Source organism: Neocloeon triangulifer, unplaced genomic scaffold (assembly GCF_031216515.1).
Source record: "Neocloeon triangulifer isolate White Clay Creek 2 clone unplaced genomic scaffold, ASM3121651v1 ptg000008l, whole genome shotgun sequence".
NCBI classification, from domain to species: domain Eukaryota; kingdom Metazoa; phylum Arthropoda; class Insecta; order Ephemeroptera; family Baetidae; genus Neocloeon; species Neocloeon triangulifer.
In genome coordinates, this window is record NW_026775550.1 from 883,605 (window position 1) to 901,588 (window position 17,984).

A 17,984-nucleotide genomic window follows, 5' to 3' on the forward strand; every position below is an offset into this window, starting at 1 on the left:
TTTGCCGCAATCATCACGAATTCCAGACTGATCTCTCTTTGCGAGTGGCGCCAGTTTGGAAAAATTCTGCGAGTCTCGTCCCCAAGGAGAGGTGGTGCTACTTCGAAATTCTCGGAGCTGCCGCGGCCACAAACTCTGCAAGTGCTGAAATAAAAAAAAAAAACTCGCAGGCGGCGTTTTGCGCATTGTCACGCCGGGCTCATTAAATTCCTCCTCTTCTCCCTGGCTCTCTCATTATTCTTGCGGGCTTTGTCTTTTATTTCTGCTGAGGAGGTTTTTGCGCGCGCACCGCTCTTTATAAGGATAATTGAAACCGAAGGGCTGCAACAAAAACGGAGCAGCCTGAAATTCCGGTTTCGGCCTCCCTTATCTTGATGTGCCGCGATGTATCAAGTTTAATTGACAGAGCCGCCAGATAAGAGTAAAATGACAAGCACGGAAAACATACGTAAGCGCAAAACATTTCTTGTTTCGATTGTCCTTTGGTCGAAAAAACATCAAATTCACAACCCGCTTGGTTTAAAAATAACTCCAATGTTTTTTATTTCATCACATCAAAAACAAAACCAGAAATAATTCAATTTAATAAAAATCGTCACCAAACCTGAATCTTTTTCGGGTCTTTTTATTTTTAAATTTTTATAGAAAATAAAACTTATTTTGATTAGATATTTAATAAAAAATCTTTGTTTCACTATACTTGCTTATAAATATTTCAAATATTAATTAAAAACAATTACAATTTTTAATAAAAAAAAAAAAAAAAAATTAAAAAAATTAGTTTGATTTCAAAAATAATTGTACTAATTGATCAAACTTTAAAAACAAGCAACAAATAAATTATGTTAATATTCATATTTAAATTTGATTTAAAATTTTAAACTATTGCATCGAAATTTTGAAAGAAATGAAAAATTTAAATAAAGAATTGTGCTATAAATTTATTTTTAGAAAGACTTAAATCGTTTGAAAGGAAGTTGATACCAGAGTGGGTGGGTCATGTTTAATTTAACACAATTCAGTGCTACTTTTTATTCGCGTGGCATTGAACTTGGACTGACGATAAATTCGACCACGAATTGCCTTCAAGGTGGACAACCGGTGAGTCGCGAGCGAAAACAAATAAAGTGTGAGCAGTTTGGTGTGGCCGCAATAATTAAGCAGCTCGCGGCGACAGACGAATTAATTTCTTCGCAATATCAAGAAAGAGATTAGGATCTTTCGTAATTTACTGGATAAAAAATAAAAACGTCTCGGAATTTGGAGAAATTAATGTTGTAGCTGGCTTTGGTTTGCTCTCGAATTGAAATTTATATTTTTGTATTATTTCCGAGAGAGGTGCGGAGGGAGCTGTGTTTTTTTTCTGCGCAGACCACCAGCCATGAGAGCGTAAACCTCGCTTATTGCTAGTTGAATCACGCTCGCGCCGACCAGAATCGCAAACAATTTACCCTTCATTTAACGCGTCGAGACAATAAAAGCGAGGAATGAAAATAATGCGCTGAATTATTCATTTCGCTTTGCAGACTCGCAAAGAAGCGACTCCCCTTTATTTGCAGCAGAAAAGAAAACAATAAATATATAACTGGGGAAAATATCAAATCTGAAATTTAAAACTTTGCTCATTCAGAAAAGAATGAACCTGAAATTTTAAATAAATGAGATTAGAAAAGGATTCGCAAATAGAGCGACCAAAATAATAATCAATCTACATGATTTGAGCAATGTCATTCAGTCACAAGACAACGGACGATTTTCCTCGAACATTTTCAGACACATTAATAAACAAATTTAAATCCTTTCTAATTCCGGTGAGCTAAGCGCCTGGTAATATTCTATATTATACGTTAAGATTATCTAATTTTAATTATTAATTATTTAATTCACAATGTACTTTACACCTAGTCAGAGCCATGGAATGTTACTTAAATAAAGATTAATTTTAAAAATTATCAACAGAATTCGGAATTTTAATACAATTTTGTTTTAAATATTATTTTAAAGATTTAATATAAATTGTGCATAATGAATAAAATGTAGAAAAAAAATGAATTTTAATTCAAGTTTAAAAAAAATAAATATGAAGTAAATGATATTTAATTAAAAATAAATATTATATATTAATAATAACAATATTGAACTATATTAATTTGAAAAATTTAAGTCAAAATTTAAATTGCTATTTTCTCGCCGCCGGGTCAATTTCAAAGAATCAAGTAAGGCAGTAGAGCAGCCGGCAGAACCACCGACTGGAACACTTTATAGGGCTCTCTTTCATTCTTTCTTTCAAGTCCGGTCGCAAACTCGATACCTTATTTGATCACACGAACGCTTGTGTTATTAGTTTTCCTAAAATGTACATAACTTTTGCTAATGGCTCAATATACACTCTTTGTCGCGGCCTTGAATCCAGTTCGGAAAAACATTATTTCGTGCCGCTAAACTGACTGAAAAATATCTCGAAACGCACACGTGTACAGTCATTTCAGAAAAGAAGTGGCAGATTTGAAACCCATGACGGCCGCCTTATCTCTGTTAGTAATTAATTTTTCTCAATACTTATCAATCATCGGTGTTATCAAACATTTTAAATTGAGTTACTCCAATATCGTGAGAAAAGAATAAATGGAATAAATTTTCTTGATTACAGTCAGACCGAGAATTTTGCGTGCAGGCTTCCAATTACGCGGTCGTAAATTATTCTGTTTTTTACTTCAATAATGACTCCACGAGCCATTTACAATTTTCTACATACTTGCAAAGTTCACGTAATTCAAGAAGCTGCTACACTCTATCTTATTTTTTTATATATGAACAATTTTTGTATTTTTCAATAATTGAAACTCAGCTGAGGCTTGAGTTTTTTCTTGTCTAATTTAATTTATTTAAAATAATCAAAAGTATTGATTATTCAATTCGCACAATTAATAACAACATCAATGCAAATTTATTTTGACTTGATTAGTGAAGAATGAACAACAATAATAACAAATTAATTAACTATTGCTGTGCCATTGGAATTTGACGAGATGTATAAATTGTCGCAACAGCCGATGCCATATCTCTCGCGCGGCAGGTACAGAAAAAATGTAAAACGCGACTAATGAATTGATACACCTCCCGTGTGCGTCAATAATTTATCAGCTCGCGATTCACCGGAGCGTGCAAAAGAGCAACTTCTGTACGGCCAGACAATTAATGCACGCAGCACTCGGTCTATTTGGACGCGCTGCTTTCCTCGATAATATTATTATTTATAGCAGTGCACCAATCAAGGTTGAGGCCGGTTCGGCAGATTAGATTCATCTCTTGCTCTGCGTTCATTTTAAAGACGCCTGCGTTGAGGAGCAAGGTCGACCACAAACATGCAAATATCTCAAGCCTGCCGCCGGAGAGGAGCAAAATCCGCGCCTGTTTTTCGGCTTTTGTGCGGAGCAAAAATTATTAATACTCATCGACCAGAGACTCGGAGAGAAGAAGAAAAAAATAGATCGTATTATCGCAGGTCGTAAAATTTGAGATGCGTTGAGGTTGTAAAAATCTGTCACAGCGAAACCACTTAATTCGCAGGGGGAACGGCCGATATTGCCTTTTTTATTTCTCCTTAACAGCACCTTCCGAAATTCAAGGTCGACTGGTAAATTAAAAATTACGCTTTTCAAATTGATATAATGTTATAATTGGATTTTTACGATAATATCCAAGAACTTTTAGCGTGTTGTTGGGACCGATCAAAAATTGATTAATTAGATACTAAGATCAAAAAAATTCAAATTCCAAAGTATTAAAAAAATTCAAGAAAAATGATGACTCAAAATAAAAATTTGAGCAAAAACCCCATAACAAACCAAGAGGCCCGGCCCTCATAATAAAAAAGAAAAAATTTCATTGATAACATTGTTAAAAAAAATTAAACTTAACTTTAATGAAAAAATATACATGACAAAATTATATCACAATTAAGAATTGCAAAATTAATTATTTAAAAAAATTTAGGGTAGATAAGGGTTAACCTGAAGATATACCAAAAATATAAATTTTTAAAATTTCTCAATCTGTCATAAATCGTGTTTTTCAACCCCTCACATTTTTATCCTCAAATTGTGCAGAGGTAAATCTTTAGTTAGATATTATTATTATGTATGAATATCAAATTTATTTTTATCCATATGAGAAAATTTATAGATCCTCCTTGGATATCAATAAAAAAGAGGAGTCCTTTGAATACACCCGTTTTTTCATTTTGCCTGGGTGAATTTATTTTTTGCACCCACACGCCATACGTGTACTGAACATGCGTTGGTTTGGTATTCAGTCGTAATAATAATAAGTCACCGTGGCGAAGGATCGGGACCGCACCTCGCCGAGAAAAGAGAGCTTGCCGAGTGTGTGTTTGTAAAAAATGGCATTTCATTGCTGCAGAGCTTAATTGGCCCGTGGGTGTTCTACCAGAGCAATCAAGTAATGCGTCGTTAAAGCGGCAGATTCGGATTCTCATTGCTCGTAAAAATACCTACAAAGCTGTATTACAACACGCGTGATGCAATTTAAAAAAAAAAAAAATAAATACATATTAACTGCTGCATGTAAAAATCTGAGACATCTTAATGTCAAGTGTAGTTCAGTGTAGTTTAATTGGAAATTTTTAGTAACGTTCTTGGCAATTATTAGTCAAGTATATGAAAATTTAATGTCTCTTTAAGTATTTTTATTTTTACGAAAATGTTTTCCAAATTTTTAAATTTCATATAAACATTTTTAATGATATTTATTTATTTAATTTTATTATTTTAAATAATAAATTATAATTTTATGGATTTATTCACATTTTGAAGGGTATTTGACAAAATTCATCAAAAATATTATAATCAATATAACGAAGTCCAGGAAAATACTTAATTATAAGAAATTGCTTTGAAAATCTGTGCCATCAACAATTACAAAATTTTAGAACCGAAATTGAATGAAATTGATTTTTAATTTTTTCCAAATTTGAAAAATTAATTGACTTTTATTCGCTAAAAATGACAACAGGGAGTTTCGGTAAAAAAGATGCATTTTTTTATATTGGGCGCCATTCTCTTGATTTAGCTCTCCCGGTATAAAAAATAAAATATCCCTAGATAAATCCATAATGGGATGAATTTTATTCCGCTGCATCCCGAGATAAATATTTTTTGATCCCAACGTAATTTTTTTTGGACCTCCAATTCATTCAGGACGACTTTTTCTTAACCCCAGTAATGATTAAAATTAAACCCACGAAAACATACAAGGACGAAAAAAATGAAGACGGAACAAAAATATATTTATTCTGGGACAGCGCAGGAGTTTTTTTTTTTATGGTCAGGCTGGGTCAGGCCATGACAAAGTCTATGCCCTTTATTGGCGGTACAGAAGGCACCACCCAATTAATTTATTTTTTTATTCATGTCTTTTTGGATTTATCCGGGTAAAACTTTTATACCGAGAACCAAGTGAAGAGAATAGCGCCATTATTTTCTAGATCTTTATTTGATATTTATACTGATTTCCGAGTCGGTGACGTTCATAAGCGATCTTTATGGATTTGATGCAAGCAGTCTAGTCTGCGCGATACAAACAAGCGCACTCTTCTTGATCTCGAGGCCGGTCGCTAATCAGCATTCTCGCGCACATGGCGCAAGCTTGCGATGATAAAGATAGTTAATAATTATGCTCGTCAAAGTAGTTGCCGCACCGGCGCGAGCAGTGGGAATAATAAATGCATAAATTTTCATGTGAATAAGGCGCGATACTGCCTCTGGGTGTGGTCCATCGACTCGCCTCTGTGGTCTCAAAGAAGGTGTCCATGTCCAGTTTCTGCCAGGGCGGGCAGGCAAACGGGTATAGAGGTGACTTGGCGCCGAGTGCCTTGATTGCCGCAAAGAGCTGTATAAACACGTGCTAAAACTTTATAATGCTTAATTTATAAAGCTTTAAGTTTTATTTTAATTTAAAAAGAAAATTAATTTGCAATATTCTATTAATAAATTGGATTTATGGAATAATACAAATAATATTAACTGTCACTTATTGAAAATACAGTTTTAAAATTTAAAATTAAACTTTAATAGTTTAATTCTGATAATATTTTAAAATTACTTTGGTTGTAACGTATTTTTTATTATATTAGCGGAAAAATTAGGTGGAATTGTGTGGGATTAGGTAATATTTTCTAAGAACGCATTAATTTGCTTTAAAACTATTTTGCTTTTCCTGCTGAAGGAGTTAAAATGTGAAATAAAATTTACTCGTATATTTAACATTACTAAGCTTTTTCAACAATTTATTGGACAGGTTCAACTATATTTGACATGGCTATCCTAAATAAAATTTCCAAATTTCATTTTTCTTCTTCTCAAAAGATATAAAGCAAAACAACAATGAATGGCACAAGTTTTAAATCAATGTAAAAGATGGTTTATGTTTATTTATTTATAAGAGAGGGATTTAAAAAACTGAATGTTACATCAAAAGATGTTTATCATCTTTAATCTTTTCCGCAACTCAACAATAATAACCAGTCGCAAAACGGGATTAATTAAATTGCAAATATCCTGTGAAGATAAAAATGCTAAATATATACAAATCTCGGCAGTTTCAGCGTTTATTATTGATTCAGCTTAAAACTATGTCATTGCTGTCCTACAAGTAAGACCCTCCAGTGAATTGCGTGATTTATTGAGTTATTTTTTCAATTCAAACACTGACATTTCAAATAATTCTAGAAACGAAAGGACAGATTCTCGTTCCCGACTTTCACAACACAAAGTTTACTCAGGTTCCCAAAATGGTCCCTCACTATTAAGACTTATACGCAATGATTGGTACATGTAATGAAGTTAAATGGTAAAAACATTAAATGCTGGCTGCGCTTTCTTGAAAAAAAAACAAACACTAAATTCTAAAACCAGTATCATGCTTGAAGTTTCAATTATCACATACCAATGAAATCCTATAATTATTCTAAAAACGTCGCACATTCGAGCCATTACATACTTGTCGAGAAATGCTTTTGCGTACCATCAAGGTTTCCTTCTATACAATGCAGTCATTGGCAGTAGGAAAATGTGCCAAAACACATTCGAAAAGGAAAATTGCTGGTAACCACATTGAGAGACTTTTTTAAATAATTCCGTAAATAATTCAGTTTTAGTTTTAACCGAGAGGAGGACTGGACGTCGACTGCGGCGCTTCTTCCTGCAGTAAGTAAAGGGTGGTTTCATCCTTCTTCTTAACAGGTCTCTTCTTCCTTCTATGCACAACCCCATCACTTTCGTCCATCATGCGCACCATTACAGCTTGATCGGACGTGTCCAGCGGTGCCACGGAAATATCACGAACAGCTCGGAAGTTACCACAGTTGTTTAAGTGCTCGTTTTCCAAACGGAAGTAATTCCAAACAAACCGTCTGCAATTGTAGATGATTTAATAATTTTTCTTTTATTCTCTTTATTAGGAATAATGACTTTACCTGAAAACTTCAAGCGTAGATATTATGAATGTCATGACAGGTGGCGTTAGGAATCCATTTTCAATAATCAAAAAGCTAAATGCCCAGGCGAATCTTATGATGACGTCCTCGAAAATAGCAAAATAATAGTAATACTGAAAATAACAGACGGATGAAAAAATATAAATAATTATATTTCCATTTTAATTATACCTTTGACGAATACACAACTTCGGCTCTCAAAAACTTATTCTCTCCTGCGTTTTTGTCGAAAAATCCCCAATCCATTTTTATGTCCCAAGCATAGGAATAACAGGAACTAACAATGGCAGACAACAACCAGGCGTAAAAGAAAGGGTTCTCTGCATGACTTTGGTAATCGCCTGTGAATTCTAGAATTGGTACTTTTTATTTCCTTTCTTGACTTATCTTACTTTGGTGATATCGTCTAAGGGTTCCAAAAATCACCACGAAAAATGTGGTGGAATATTTTCCAGCATTCACCAAATGCGGAAATGCATCTCCAGAATCTCTGTAACGTCTGAGGCACTGTGCGAAACGAAACCAGGCAGGCAACATGTTAACAATCGGAAGGGTGAACCAGGATTCTTCATTGCACTTTTCAATGTTGAAAACTTGATTAATGAAAAAAAATTAGGAATAAAATTTTTCAAATCTTATGAAGAAAACTACCAGTGTCACGATCGAACGTTTCCCAGCTGGGATTCGAAACGAAGAAGCAGATGAAGAAGTGGAAATCCATGAGAGCATAGACCAAACTGTTGAGCTGATCAGCCAGCCAGAAATCAGCAAAGCCGACTGTCCAGAAAGGCGCGGTGAATATCCTGAACAACACCCGCAGCAGCCAGAACCGTGCTTCGTGTTGAAATGCTTTTATCTAGAATAGAAAGAATTAAAAACAGAAACTAATATGAATTTGAGAGACACGAACTGGATTTATCAAGAAGATTATCATCACAATGGCCAGAGAGGCTGGACAGTAGTAGGCGGGAATACTGAGTCTGTCGCTGAACAGGAGTCCGAGCAAACTGAGCGCCCAAATGACTCCGAAAATGGCAGCCAACTCCATCAGGTGCTGCTCGGAGAGATGGTGCCGAGGATCAAGTTCGAAAATAAGTACGTGGTTCACGCCCGACGACCGCCAGCCGTACACATTCACACCCATCAGGAATATAAACTCGATCAGCAGAAGCGGACCTCGATACAGTTGGAAAATGATCCACCAATCATTCCTAGGAGAGCTGAAGATCACTGGAATTGTTCCGAATTATTATTATATTTAGAATGCGATTTAAATCAATTACCAGATAAAACTGCAGTAACAAATAAAATGCCAAAGGCGCCTGAAAACAGGCCTAGTTTGAAGGTGGTCCACGGACTTTGTTGCTCTCCCAACGGTGGAACCCTCAGCCTCTTCATGGCTCTCTGCCGGTTGCCGCCTTCCATCTCGTGTGTCACAGTGGACTCAGTCTCTTTGATGAGCCTGTCTATGTCTTTGTTTGTGTAAAAATGTGACGTTTCCACGTGCTCCGATCTCCATTTCGCACCCCGATCAGTCGATAGAAGCTGAAATGTAATTCAAATTTAATTAATATTGATCAGGAGATAAGTTGTAATTACAGAAAAGAAAAATTCAGATTGAAATGCTATGAAAAATCTTCATCAATTAATATTAAAAGCGATATGAATAGAATTAGGAAATAATTATAAAAAACCAGGCTTTGGTAGAAAAAAATTATTTCAATATTTTACGGCACAAAGAACAGTTTTTTTTTTTCTTCTACTGCAACTTTATAAATTAAATAAAGAGGATCAATTATTTTATTAATTATTTTAATTAGAAATTAACTGCTAAATTAAAAATTAATGAAAGCAAATTTTATAAATTAATTTAATATTTATTTATAATTTCAAGATATTAATTTTTTGATATTTAAAACTTGTTAAATTTTTGGGAGAAACTTTGCTCACCTTATCGTGTTTCTTGAGAATCTTCCTGAAGCCGGTGAAGTTCAAATTCTGGTAATTCTGCAGCAGAATGAGGCTGAGGTAGAACTCGCTGAAGGCCAGCTTGAGGTCCTGCAGCTTTCTGGCCGGCACGCCGCCCGTCAGCAGCTTCCTGGCCTTGGTGAGGCCCGACTTGGTGTGGCTGCTGGCGTCCAGCGACGCCTTCAGCTCACTCTGCAGCATGCAGAACTTGCGAGTGGCCTCAGCCATTTTCTCGGAGAAGAACGTGTTGATCTTCTTGAGCTCCTGGTCGCATTGCTGGAAGAAGTAGTCGTCAAAGCTGGCAAAGTGGCGATTCAGGATCTCGGGCTCGGTGAGCTCGGCCGACGGCGCCTCCTCCACGGCCGTGTACAGCATGGCCTTGAGGTCCTCGTAGATGATGTACTGTTTCCTCCATTCTGGTGTGATGTGCGCTGACAGGTGTTCCGTGAATTTCATCTTTCGTCTCACTCATTAAACCTGAAAATTAGAGGAAAAATTCGTCGATTATTTTTAGTTCTTTAAATTGATGCAGGAAATTTTTAATAGTCTTTTTATGTAATAATTATTTTATTCACCAGATCAAATGAAGAATAAAAAACAAATCATGGAAAAGAAGAAATCAGGCTTTTCCTCGTTATTATTAATTTTAATTATTTAAAGATTAAAAACCATTTTTACAACGAGGAAAACCCCGATTTCTTCATTTCCATGATCATCTCCTCGAGTGTCAACTTCTTAAGAAAATCAAGTTTTTTTTTTAAATTTGATATTTGGCAAAAGTAGCAAACATTTCTGGGAAAAGGAACAAAGTTCTTGGCAAGAAAACAGGAATTAAAGAAGCTCAAAAGCTACATTATTCCATTTTACACAGCTTTAGAGGGTTCTATTTGAATTCAACGTGATTTAAATTGAAAGAAAAAAAAATCCAAAACTAATAAACTAAATAATTGAAATTTTTCTGTATAAATTAAAAAAAGGTAATGTCTGAAAAAATCATCATTCGCTTCAATGAATAAATTACTTGGCAAGAAAAAGGAATTGATGAAGCTATATTAATCTCATTTAAACATCGTTTTGTTCCAATTTAAATTAGGCGTACCTGCTTTGGTTGGCCGCCGAGCTTTGAGTATCAAACAAACTCCATCTGCAAACAACAAAATAATTAGCACCCATCACGATGGACCTATTTTTATTATTAGCACTCGGGAGAGACTTCTTCTTGAATGGAGGAGAGAGAGTGGCACGCGGCCAGACACATCAGTTCTCGCAGCTCGAATTTGAATGTTTGTTGTTTTTTATTATATCAAATTAATTTTTTATTACACTTTCAGACCGGTCTTTGAACTGGGTAGGCGCGCGGGGCTGATAACAAAATTAAAAATGACGTGCAATCCAAAACCAACAATGCGAGAACAGCAGACAACGTCTGGTCCCCCATTCACAAACAACAGAGGCACCTGATTGACCCGAACATGGTAAACAAGTCGATTTGATTTGAAATCCGAGCGCTTGATTCTGGACCGCGATGGTTTTCCTTGCCAACTCGGACGCAGACTTGCTCTAATTAGGCGAGATATTGTGATAATTAAATACGCTTTTTATAAATGCACGAGTGCGCCGGGTATCTGTGGTGCGCTCTATTTCAAGTGTTTACTCGCAAAACTCGAAATAGCTGGACGAGCACAGAAGCTCGCTTCAAAAATGAATCTTTGAACTGCGGAAAAGAAATGCTAATCATTTTGATTTAATTTTTTGACCTGGATGTTTTTGTTGCAACACTTTCTAGAATAACAACGCCTCACAGAATAAAATAAAAAATAAAATTTATTTTGCAAATATTGCATAAATTAATAATCTTTTTGTTAAAAAGAAATTGAATTTTTTGTTTAATTAGTTTAAAGTTCCATAATAATCTGAAATGAATAATTAATTAAAAAAATTATTTTTATAAAATTTGATTTAAGAGATTTTACAGAAGCTAAAAAAATGCTTGTAATCAGCTAGGCGAGACTGAGGCGATTAAAAGTCGATTAAGTGGAATTAATTGATAACACTGCAAATCTAAATTTGGTAAACAAGCTTAATTTTATCAAAGCGAATTTGAGCGGATTATGCATAATCTATAATTTAATAGATCAAAATCAAGAATTGTACATTTTTGCTTCTTGATTTCTCCAATGAGTTTTGATACAATATTTTTTTTTTTTTTAAACTTAATGGCAGATTTTTTTCCGGTTGAAGAAATTAGCCCTCAAGGAAATGACCGTGTTGTTTTTAAGGAAAAAATATCAATAATTTTTTCAACCAGGCCAAAGACCGTTTTCTTCACTTTCCATGATAATGAATTTTGATAGTATTTCTGACCAGGTTATTTAATTTTTTTTATGCTAATAAATGCAAATATTGACTGGGAAAAGTCAATTCCAATATAATTTATCGACAGGAATTTAAATTATAATAAAGTAAAGTAATTATTGTTATTGTAGCCGAAACGCTAACGAAACTTCAAAACCTACAAAAATTGAATAAGATGGTAGAAAATTTTCTGCATAAATTAAATTTGATTCAATTGTGCAGCATAATTTGTCATACAGGAAATTGCATTAAGTGAATCGACGCAGTTCAAATTCAGCTTCTAGAAAAAGCTTTAAATGTTTACCGAAAATCACACGACTCAAGTTTACGGACTTCGGATCTCACCACAAAAAGTAGTTTCTCAGCCGTCACAGAACGGTGTTGAAAGTGGGCAGCGTAAATGAAAATGTGGGCACCAGACAGAGAAAAAACTCACATGATTCTTTTATCTCGGCAGAGGCGACAGAAAATTAATCTTCGTGGCCTTCCTCACAGCTCTGGGCGCTGCATTTTCGCTGATTTTCAAAGTGGCATAAATAAATAAAATTTTATGTACACTGTGCAGCTGATCAGCACGCGTGCCAACCAAAGCAATTTTTTCATTCTCTCAGAATATACAGAAAAAAACCACATTCAGGAATTTCTGAGGTTAATTACAATAAATTTTTAAACTTCGTCAAAAATTTGAGGGTAAATAAACGTTTCTGGCACTTTTAATTATCTGAAATTGTAATAATTCAATATTAAGTTTGGTTGGCACTAAAATTATAAACATCAGCAAAAGATTTCTGAGCTTCTGTTCGCTTTTTTTATTGTTCTATAAATTCAATTGATGTCAATAAACTTTGCGATCAAGGTAATTACTCTTCTTGACAGCCAATTAAAATCAATCTTTTCTCAAGCTTCCGCTTCAAAGATTGATTGAGAGCAAAATTATTGTTCGAAAAAATTTCCGTGAAGATCGTGCCTTTTGCTGCGACGAATTCCCTGACGTGTTAATTTTTACACGCTTTTGTTTTGCAGATGTTGTGACACGAGACTCGAAAACAAAAATGGATCAAAAGAAGCTTGCCCTAGAGGCCCTTTCTAAAGAGGAGATCATCCAAAAGTACCGAAACTTGCTGGTTATTGCACAAAAAGCCAAAGCGGCCAAGGATGGTGAGTCTCAATTAAAAATAGTTCCTTTGGAAAATCAATTAACTTGAATTTCTCCACTGTATTTTTTAAAACCTCCTGATGTAAAAAATTTCAGGAAGCCTTTTGAATGAAATTTTAAATACTTTGGAGCTGGAAATTGGTATTTAAATCTATTTAAAACCTGCGCATACAAATAAAATTTCACATTTTAACTCATTTTAATTCATGATTATCATCAAGTCATTTTTGCCAAATTTCATAATTATTCACAAATTCTAAAGCTTCTTTGCACGATTTTGTTTACAGATGCACAGGAACAAGTAAAAAAACTCCAGCAGGATGTTGAAGAAAGCAAAAGCGAAAAGGAAAAGGTGCGGCTTGGGAAAATAGTGAAACCAAATTTTACTTTTTTTAAATTTTTTATTCAGGTTCAAGCCGAAAAAGAGAAGCTGGACGCGGCTAACTCAGATCAAGAGGTGCAAATGGAAAGTCTGAGAAGACAGTTGTGCCGGGCCGAAGCCGACTGCTCCATCCTCGAGTCTCAGTTGGAAAGTTTGGATGCTGAAAACAAGAGGCTGCATCTAGCGGCAAATAATGCAGAAATGCAGCTGCGCCTTGGGACCGAAATTAGACAAGATGCGCTGGAAGGACTGGACGAGGAGCTTGCGAATGTGAAAAACACTGCAGCCGAAGCATTGGCCGAGAGAGATTCACTGAGGGCCAGACTGCAGGGTCAGAAAGCTACGAGTGGGGGTTCAGAGGTAATAAAACTATTGATATTTTTAATCATCAATAATTTAATAAATTTAAATTTTAAAGTTTTTTTTAGAAAAAAATTTTCAAAAATTATTAGAAATCTCCGATTAAATTTGTTTTCCCATCAAAAGCAATAAAATATTTATTTTAATTTTTTTCCAGACTCAGACTTTTGACTCATGTCAAGCCAGAGTTCAGTTTCTCCGGGATACACAAATTGAGCTCCGCACTGATATTTTGAGCTTGCAATCGACTGCCAAATCCATGGCCCTTGAGCTTGGTGAGGCTTTTTCGAAGGCTCAGGAGGCCGCTGAAGAGGCTGCTCGGCTCAAGAGCATGGACCTCCTGGCTGAGATGAACGAAGCCATGAAGACGAGAGGAGAAGTTGCTGCCCAGTTGGCAGAAAAGCTGAGTGCAGTTGAAAGGGAAAGGGATGCGTGCAGAGAGGAGAACAAAGCTCTGGCGGAAGAGAAAAGAGTATTCGCAGAAGAGAAGAAACGTCTGCTCGAAGATATTGAAAAATCACAAACGCTTTGTTCAGAACTGAAATTAGGCCTGGAGGAAAGTAAGAATGAAGTTGAGAGACTTGTTGTTAGCAAAGAGGCCGCTGATAGTGAAATGAAAAAGTTGCAAGCAGAGTTAGATGTGTCTCGGCAAGTTGCTGTTGAACTGGAAGAGAAACTGAATTTGAAGTCGGGAGAAATAAATGACGTCAATGACGAATTTGCAAAACTCCAGTCCAACTTTGAAGACTTTAAGGCAAACAACTATGAGAATAGCAAGGAAATAGAAAAATTAGAAGACAAGTGTCGTCAGTTGATTGAAATCAATCGAGAAAAGGACTCTTTGTTAGACGGAATCCAGCTGAAAATTGCAGATTCTGAAACGGAAAATACTTCATCCACCTTTGAAAATTTCGGCGCAGAACTGGAGCAGAAGAAAGAAGAAGTTGATCTATTGACGGCCAAACTCAAGCTCCAAGAAATGAAAATTCAAGAACTGGGTAGCAACAATAATATTTTATCTGCAAAGATCCAAGATTTAGAGAAGGAAAAAGCTGAATTTGAGGATGAGCTTTCTAAATTAAAACTCATTATTCAGGACGGCAACAGCAAATTGGAGTTGGAAATAGGAAAATTAAAATTTCTGGAAGAACAGAAATCCCAGCTAGAAATCCAGATTGAGGAGGAAAGAGGCAAGAGTGATGATTTGCAAATTAAAAACAATGAGCTACACTCAAATTTGGCAAAGTTGAAAGAAGAGGCGATCAAATTCAACGATTTAGCTGCTCAAAATAAAGAATTCCAAGATCAAGTTGCAAACTTAAAAGAAAAAATATCTGAGCTGGAGAAGGAGGAGTGTGAAACGGGAAGTATCAGCACGGTGAGCAAAATAGACGACGCGGCGAGGCTGAAGGACGTCGAGGACAGTTTCGAAGAGAGGTACACAAAGCTGAAGGCCGTTGCTGTCAAAATGAAGCAGAAGTGCCAAGAGCAGGCCTCTTTGCTCACCAAACTGGCGGCCGAGAAAACGGAAATGCAGTCAAAGATGTCCAACGCAAGCAAGGAAAGGGACAACCTGGCGCGGAACCTCCAGAGCATGCAAGCAGCTTGTGATCGAAGCGCCGACGAGGCCGAATCTGCCAGGGAAAAACTGAAAGCGACCGAAAAGCAACTGACCAGGGCAGGAGAGGAATTGGCAAAGTCTAGAAGTCAGTTCGTCGAGGCCACGGACAAAGTTGTTGCAACAGAGACAAAACTGAAGCAAACCAAGGATGAGCTGGACGCCGCCAAAAACGAGTTGAAGAGGCACAGCGTCTTGAATCTGGAGGTGGCCGCTTACGAAAAAAGTTCTGCCGAGCAGGACAGGAAGATGAAGGATTTGACCAAGGAGCTGGAAACTTTGAAGGCGCAGCTCGAGTGCCAGAAAAAGTTGGCCCACGAAGGGAAAACGAGTGTTTCGGACTGGGAGGAAAAGTATTCCAGCCTGAAAACGGCCAAAGAAAAATTGGAGGAAGAATTGGCTGAGCGGAAAAGTCACTCGCAGGAGTTGGAATCAAGGCTTGCTGAGAAGGTGCAAAAACTGGCCGAGTCCGAGGCCAACTTTGAGGCGCAAAGGTCGCGGCTGGAGCGGGTCGAGCTGCAGTTGGCGCACGTGTCGGCCGAGAAAATCAGACTCGAGGAAGATACGAACAGGCTGAAGGAGCAGGTTTCCCGACAGATCAGGATGTTGGAGGAGGAAGTGACCGCGGCCAGGATTACGGTCAAGGAGCGCGACGAAGAAATGGCCAAAATCCAGACCGAGTTTGAAGGGTACAAGGTCCGGGCGCAGTCGATGCTGCTCAGGTCTCAACAGCAGCAGCCACCGAAGGAGGAGAACAACCCTGAGAGGGAGTGTGAACTGTCTTTACTCAAGACCACGGTCGAGCGGCTGCAAACTGCCTTATGTGACGCCTCGAGCAAGGAGAAAGCTCTTCAGGTAAATATTTTTAAGGTGTTTATTAGGAAAAATGTTTTTCCTATAAGATTAAATGTAAATTTTCAGTTCAAGCATACTTTTTTTTGCCAACGTAATTGAAGTTATACAAAGTTGATTGAAACAATGCATATTTAAAAAGTTCAGTTTTTGAAGTTAATCAAAGCAATCATGGAAATGAGCTCTAAACGGAATTGTTGTGAAAATCACCAATCAGGCTCATGAAAGTAAAAATTTCTGTAAAAACAATTTAAATGTAGCTGCTCTTCATAATATCTATATTTCAATATTAAATTTAAAATATAAAATTTTGAAATCACCACCTACTTTTTTTAACTAAGAAAGAATAAATAACCTTTTTTATTAAATCAATTAAGATATCAATGATTTATCTTCTAGGTTGAGGTCGCTGCTATTAGTGGGCAGTATGCCGAGAGCCAGTCGTCAACTAGGCGCCTAATCGACCAAATAACAGATTTGACAAACAAGCACGAGGATTTGAGTTTGAAGCTGAAGAGGGCCGAGGACAATCTGAAAGAAACCACCCGCCAGCACAAACTGAGCATCGACACCTTGGCAAGTTCGTACAAGCAACAACTGATTGAGGCCGAAACTCGGCACAAGGCCCAAATTGCCAGTTTGTTGGAGGAGAAAAAGGAGCACCAAGAGGAGGCGCCTCCGGTGTCTCTGCTGAAAAGAGAGGAGGGCGAAGGCTCGGAAAACGTTGACTCTTTGAAAGGCAACGCCAGCACCAACAGCCGAGAACCCATTCCTCTGGACCGTTTACTTTCCAGCTCGAGTGACTACGCCGAGGATGCCAAAAGTGAGGCGTCCTTCGACGCGGCCAGCTTGATGTCCTCGACCATCGCCTCGGAAAAGCGGGCCAAGCACTTGTCGGCTCTGCTCGGAGAGGCGGAGGCCGATCTGGCCAGGCTGACTCATCAGAATGCCATCCTGAAGGAGGAAATCCGAAGACAGCAACGGTGTGCCGAGCGGCTCCAGCACACTGAGAAAAACGGGGAGTATCTGAAAAATGTTGTGCTCAAATTTGTGACCCTGCAGGGTGGAGACGAGCGGGCCCGTCTTGTGCCGGTGCTCAACACCATCCTCAAACTCAGCCAGGAAGAGTTGCAGCAACTGCAGACTGTCGCCGCCCCATCCACTCCAACCTCGCCAACCCCTGGCCAAGGGGGATGGAGCAGTTACCTTCACCTGTGGTCAGGCACGCACTGAAAAGAATTATGCAAGAGTTGTGCTTCCCTTTCAGTTCAAAATTCTCTCATTCCTAATGCGTTACAAATTATGTCAGGTGCTTTTTTTTTTAAATATAAATATTATTGCTTTTTAGTTTGTGTGTGCTGTAAGTCATCATCTGTGATACCTCTCTGCTTGACAATTTATTGAGAAATTTTGCACTCGTAAATAATTGGAAAAAAATTGCGCACCTCTTTAACCTATCGAAGGTTATTGATTGAAATGCATGCAGCTGACTTATCAAGATGTTATAAATCAACTCATTTTTTATTTTCTGTTTCAATTACTCATAATAATCAATCATAGGATTTCAAAGTAAATTTTCAGTGCAGAATCTCTCATTGGTCAAGTATGCTTTCTTGTCACTTAAATTTTTGAAAATCATATAATAATTTTCACACTTGCAAACATCCCAATTGAAAACTCCATCATTCTTCTTGCTAAGCCATTGCATTTTAAATATTTTAGATTTAAGTTGAGGAAATAAAAAAATGGTACTTGTGAATACAATTCATGTGGTTTT

General features: G+C 36.9%; 2 protein-coding genes across 3 annotated transcripts; one reads left to right on the forward strand and one right to left on the reverse strand.

Annotated features, from left to right (window-relative positions):
- Positions 1-6,686: 6,686 nt before the first annotated feature.
- LOC132195022 (solute carrier family 53 member 1) lies at positions 6,687-12,392 on the reverse strand. Its single transcript, XM_059616711.1, has 10 exons — positions 12,276-12,392; positions 10,584-10,628; positions 9,467-9,961; positions 8,800-9,061; positions 8,427-8,746; positions 8,168-8,372; positions 7,909-8,109; positions 7,688-7,857; positions 7,496-7,629; positions 6,687-7,432 (listed from the first exon to the last, which is right to left on the reverse strand). Exons 3-10 carry the CDS (start codon positions 9,938-9,940, stop codon positions 7,180-7,182), a joined length of 2,019 nt encoding a protein of 672 aa, XP_059472694.1. The 5' UTR covers positions 9,941-9,961; positions 10,584-10,628; positions 12,276-12,392; the 3' UTR covers positions 6,687-7,179.
- On the forward strand, positions 10,802-17,971 carry LOC132195021 (GRIP and coiled-coil domain-containing protein 2-like). 2 transcript variants are annotated; one of them, XM_059616709.1, is made up of 6 exons: positions 10,802-10,959; positions 12,863-12,997; positions 13,283-13,347; positions 13,405-13,737; positions 13,895-16,210; positions 16,607-17,971. In XM_059616709.1, the coding sequence occupies exons 2-6, from the start codon at positions 12,892-12,894 to the stop codon at positions 17,438-17,440; spliced, it is 3,654 nt and encodes a 1,217-aa protein (XP_059472692.1). In that variant the 5' UTR covers positions 10,802-10,959; positions 12,863-12,891; the 3' UTR covers positions 17,441-17,971. The 2 variants fall into 2 exon arrangements, with proteins under 2 accessions (XP_059472692.1, XP_059472691.1); XM_059616708.1 differs by lacking the exon at positions 10,802-10,959 and adding an exon at positions 12,566-12,695.
- The last annotated feature ends 13 nt before the right edge of the window (positions 17,972-17,984 follow it).

Bases quoted from the DNA above. Each gene is read 5' to 3' on its own strand.
- LOC132195021 (XM_059616709.1), top strand. From the start codon at position 12,892: ATGGATCAAAAGAAGCTTGCCCTAGAGGCCCTTTCTAAAGAGGAGATC. The intron at 13,348-13,404 runs GTGCGGCTTGGG...TTTTTTATTCAG, and splicing joins GCAAAAGCGAAAAGGAAAAG to GTTCAAGCCGAAAAAGAGAA. The intron at 13,738-13,894 runs GTAATAAAACTA...ATTTTTTTCCAG, and splicing joins CTACGAGTGGGGGTTCAGAG to ACTCAGACTTTTGACTCATG.
- LOC132195022 (XM_059616711.1), bottom strand. From the start codon at position 9,940: ATGAAATTCACGGAACACCTGTCAGCGCACATCACACCAGAATGGAGG. The intron at 7,630-7,687 runs GTATAATTAAAA...TGTTATTTTCAG, and splicing joins AAGTTGTGTATTCGTCAAAG to TATTACTATTATTTTGCTAT. The intron at 7,433-7,495 runs GTAAAGTCATTA...CTACAATTGCAG, and splicing joins TCTACGCTTGAAGTTTTCAG to ACGGTTTGTTTGGAATTACT.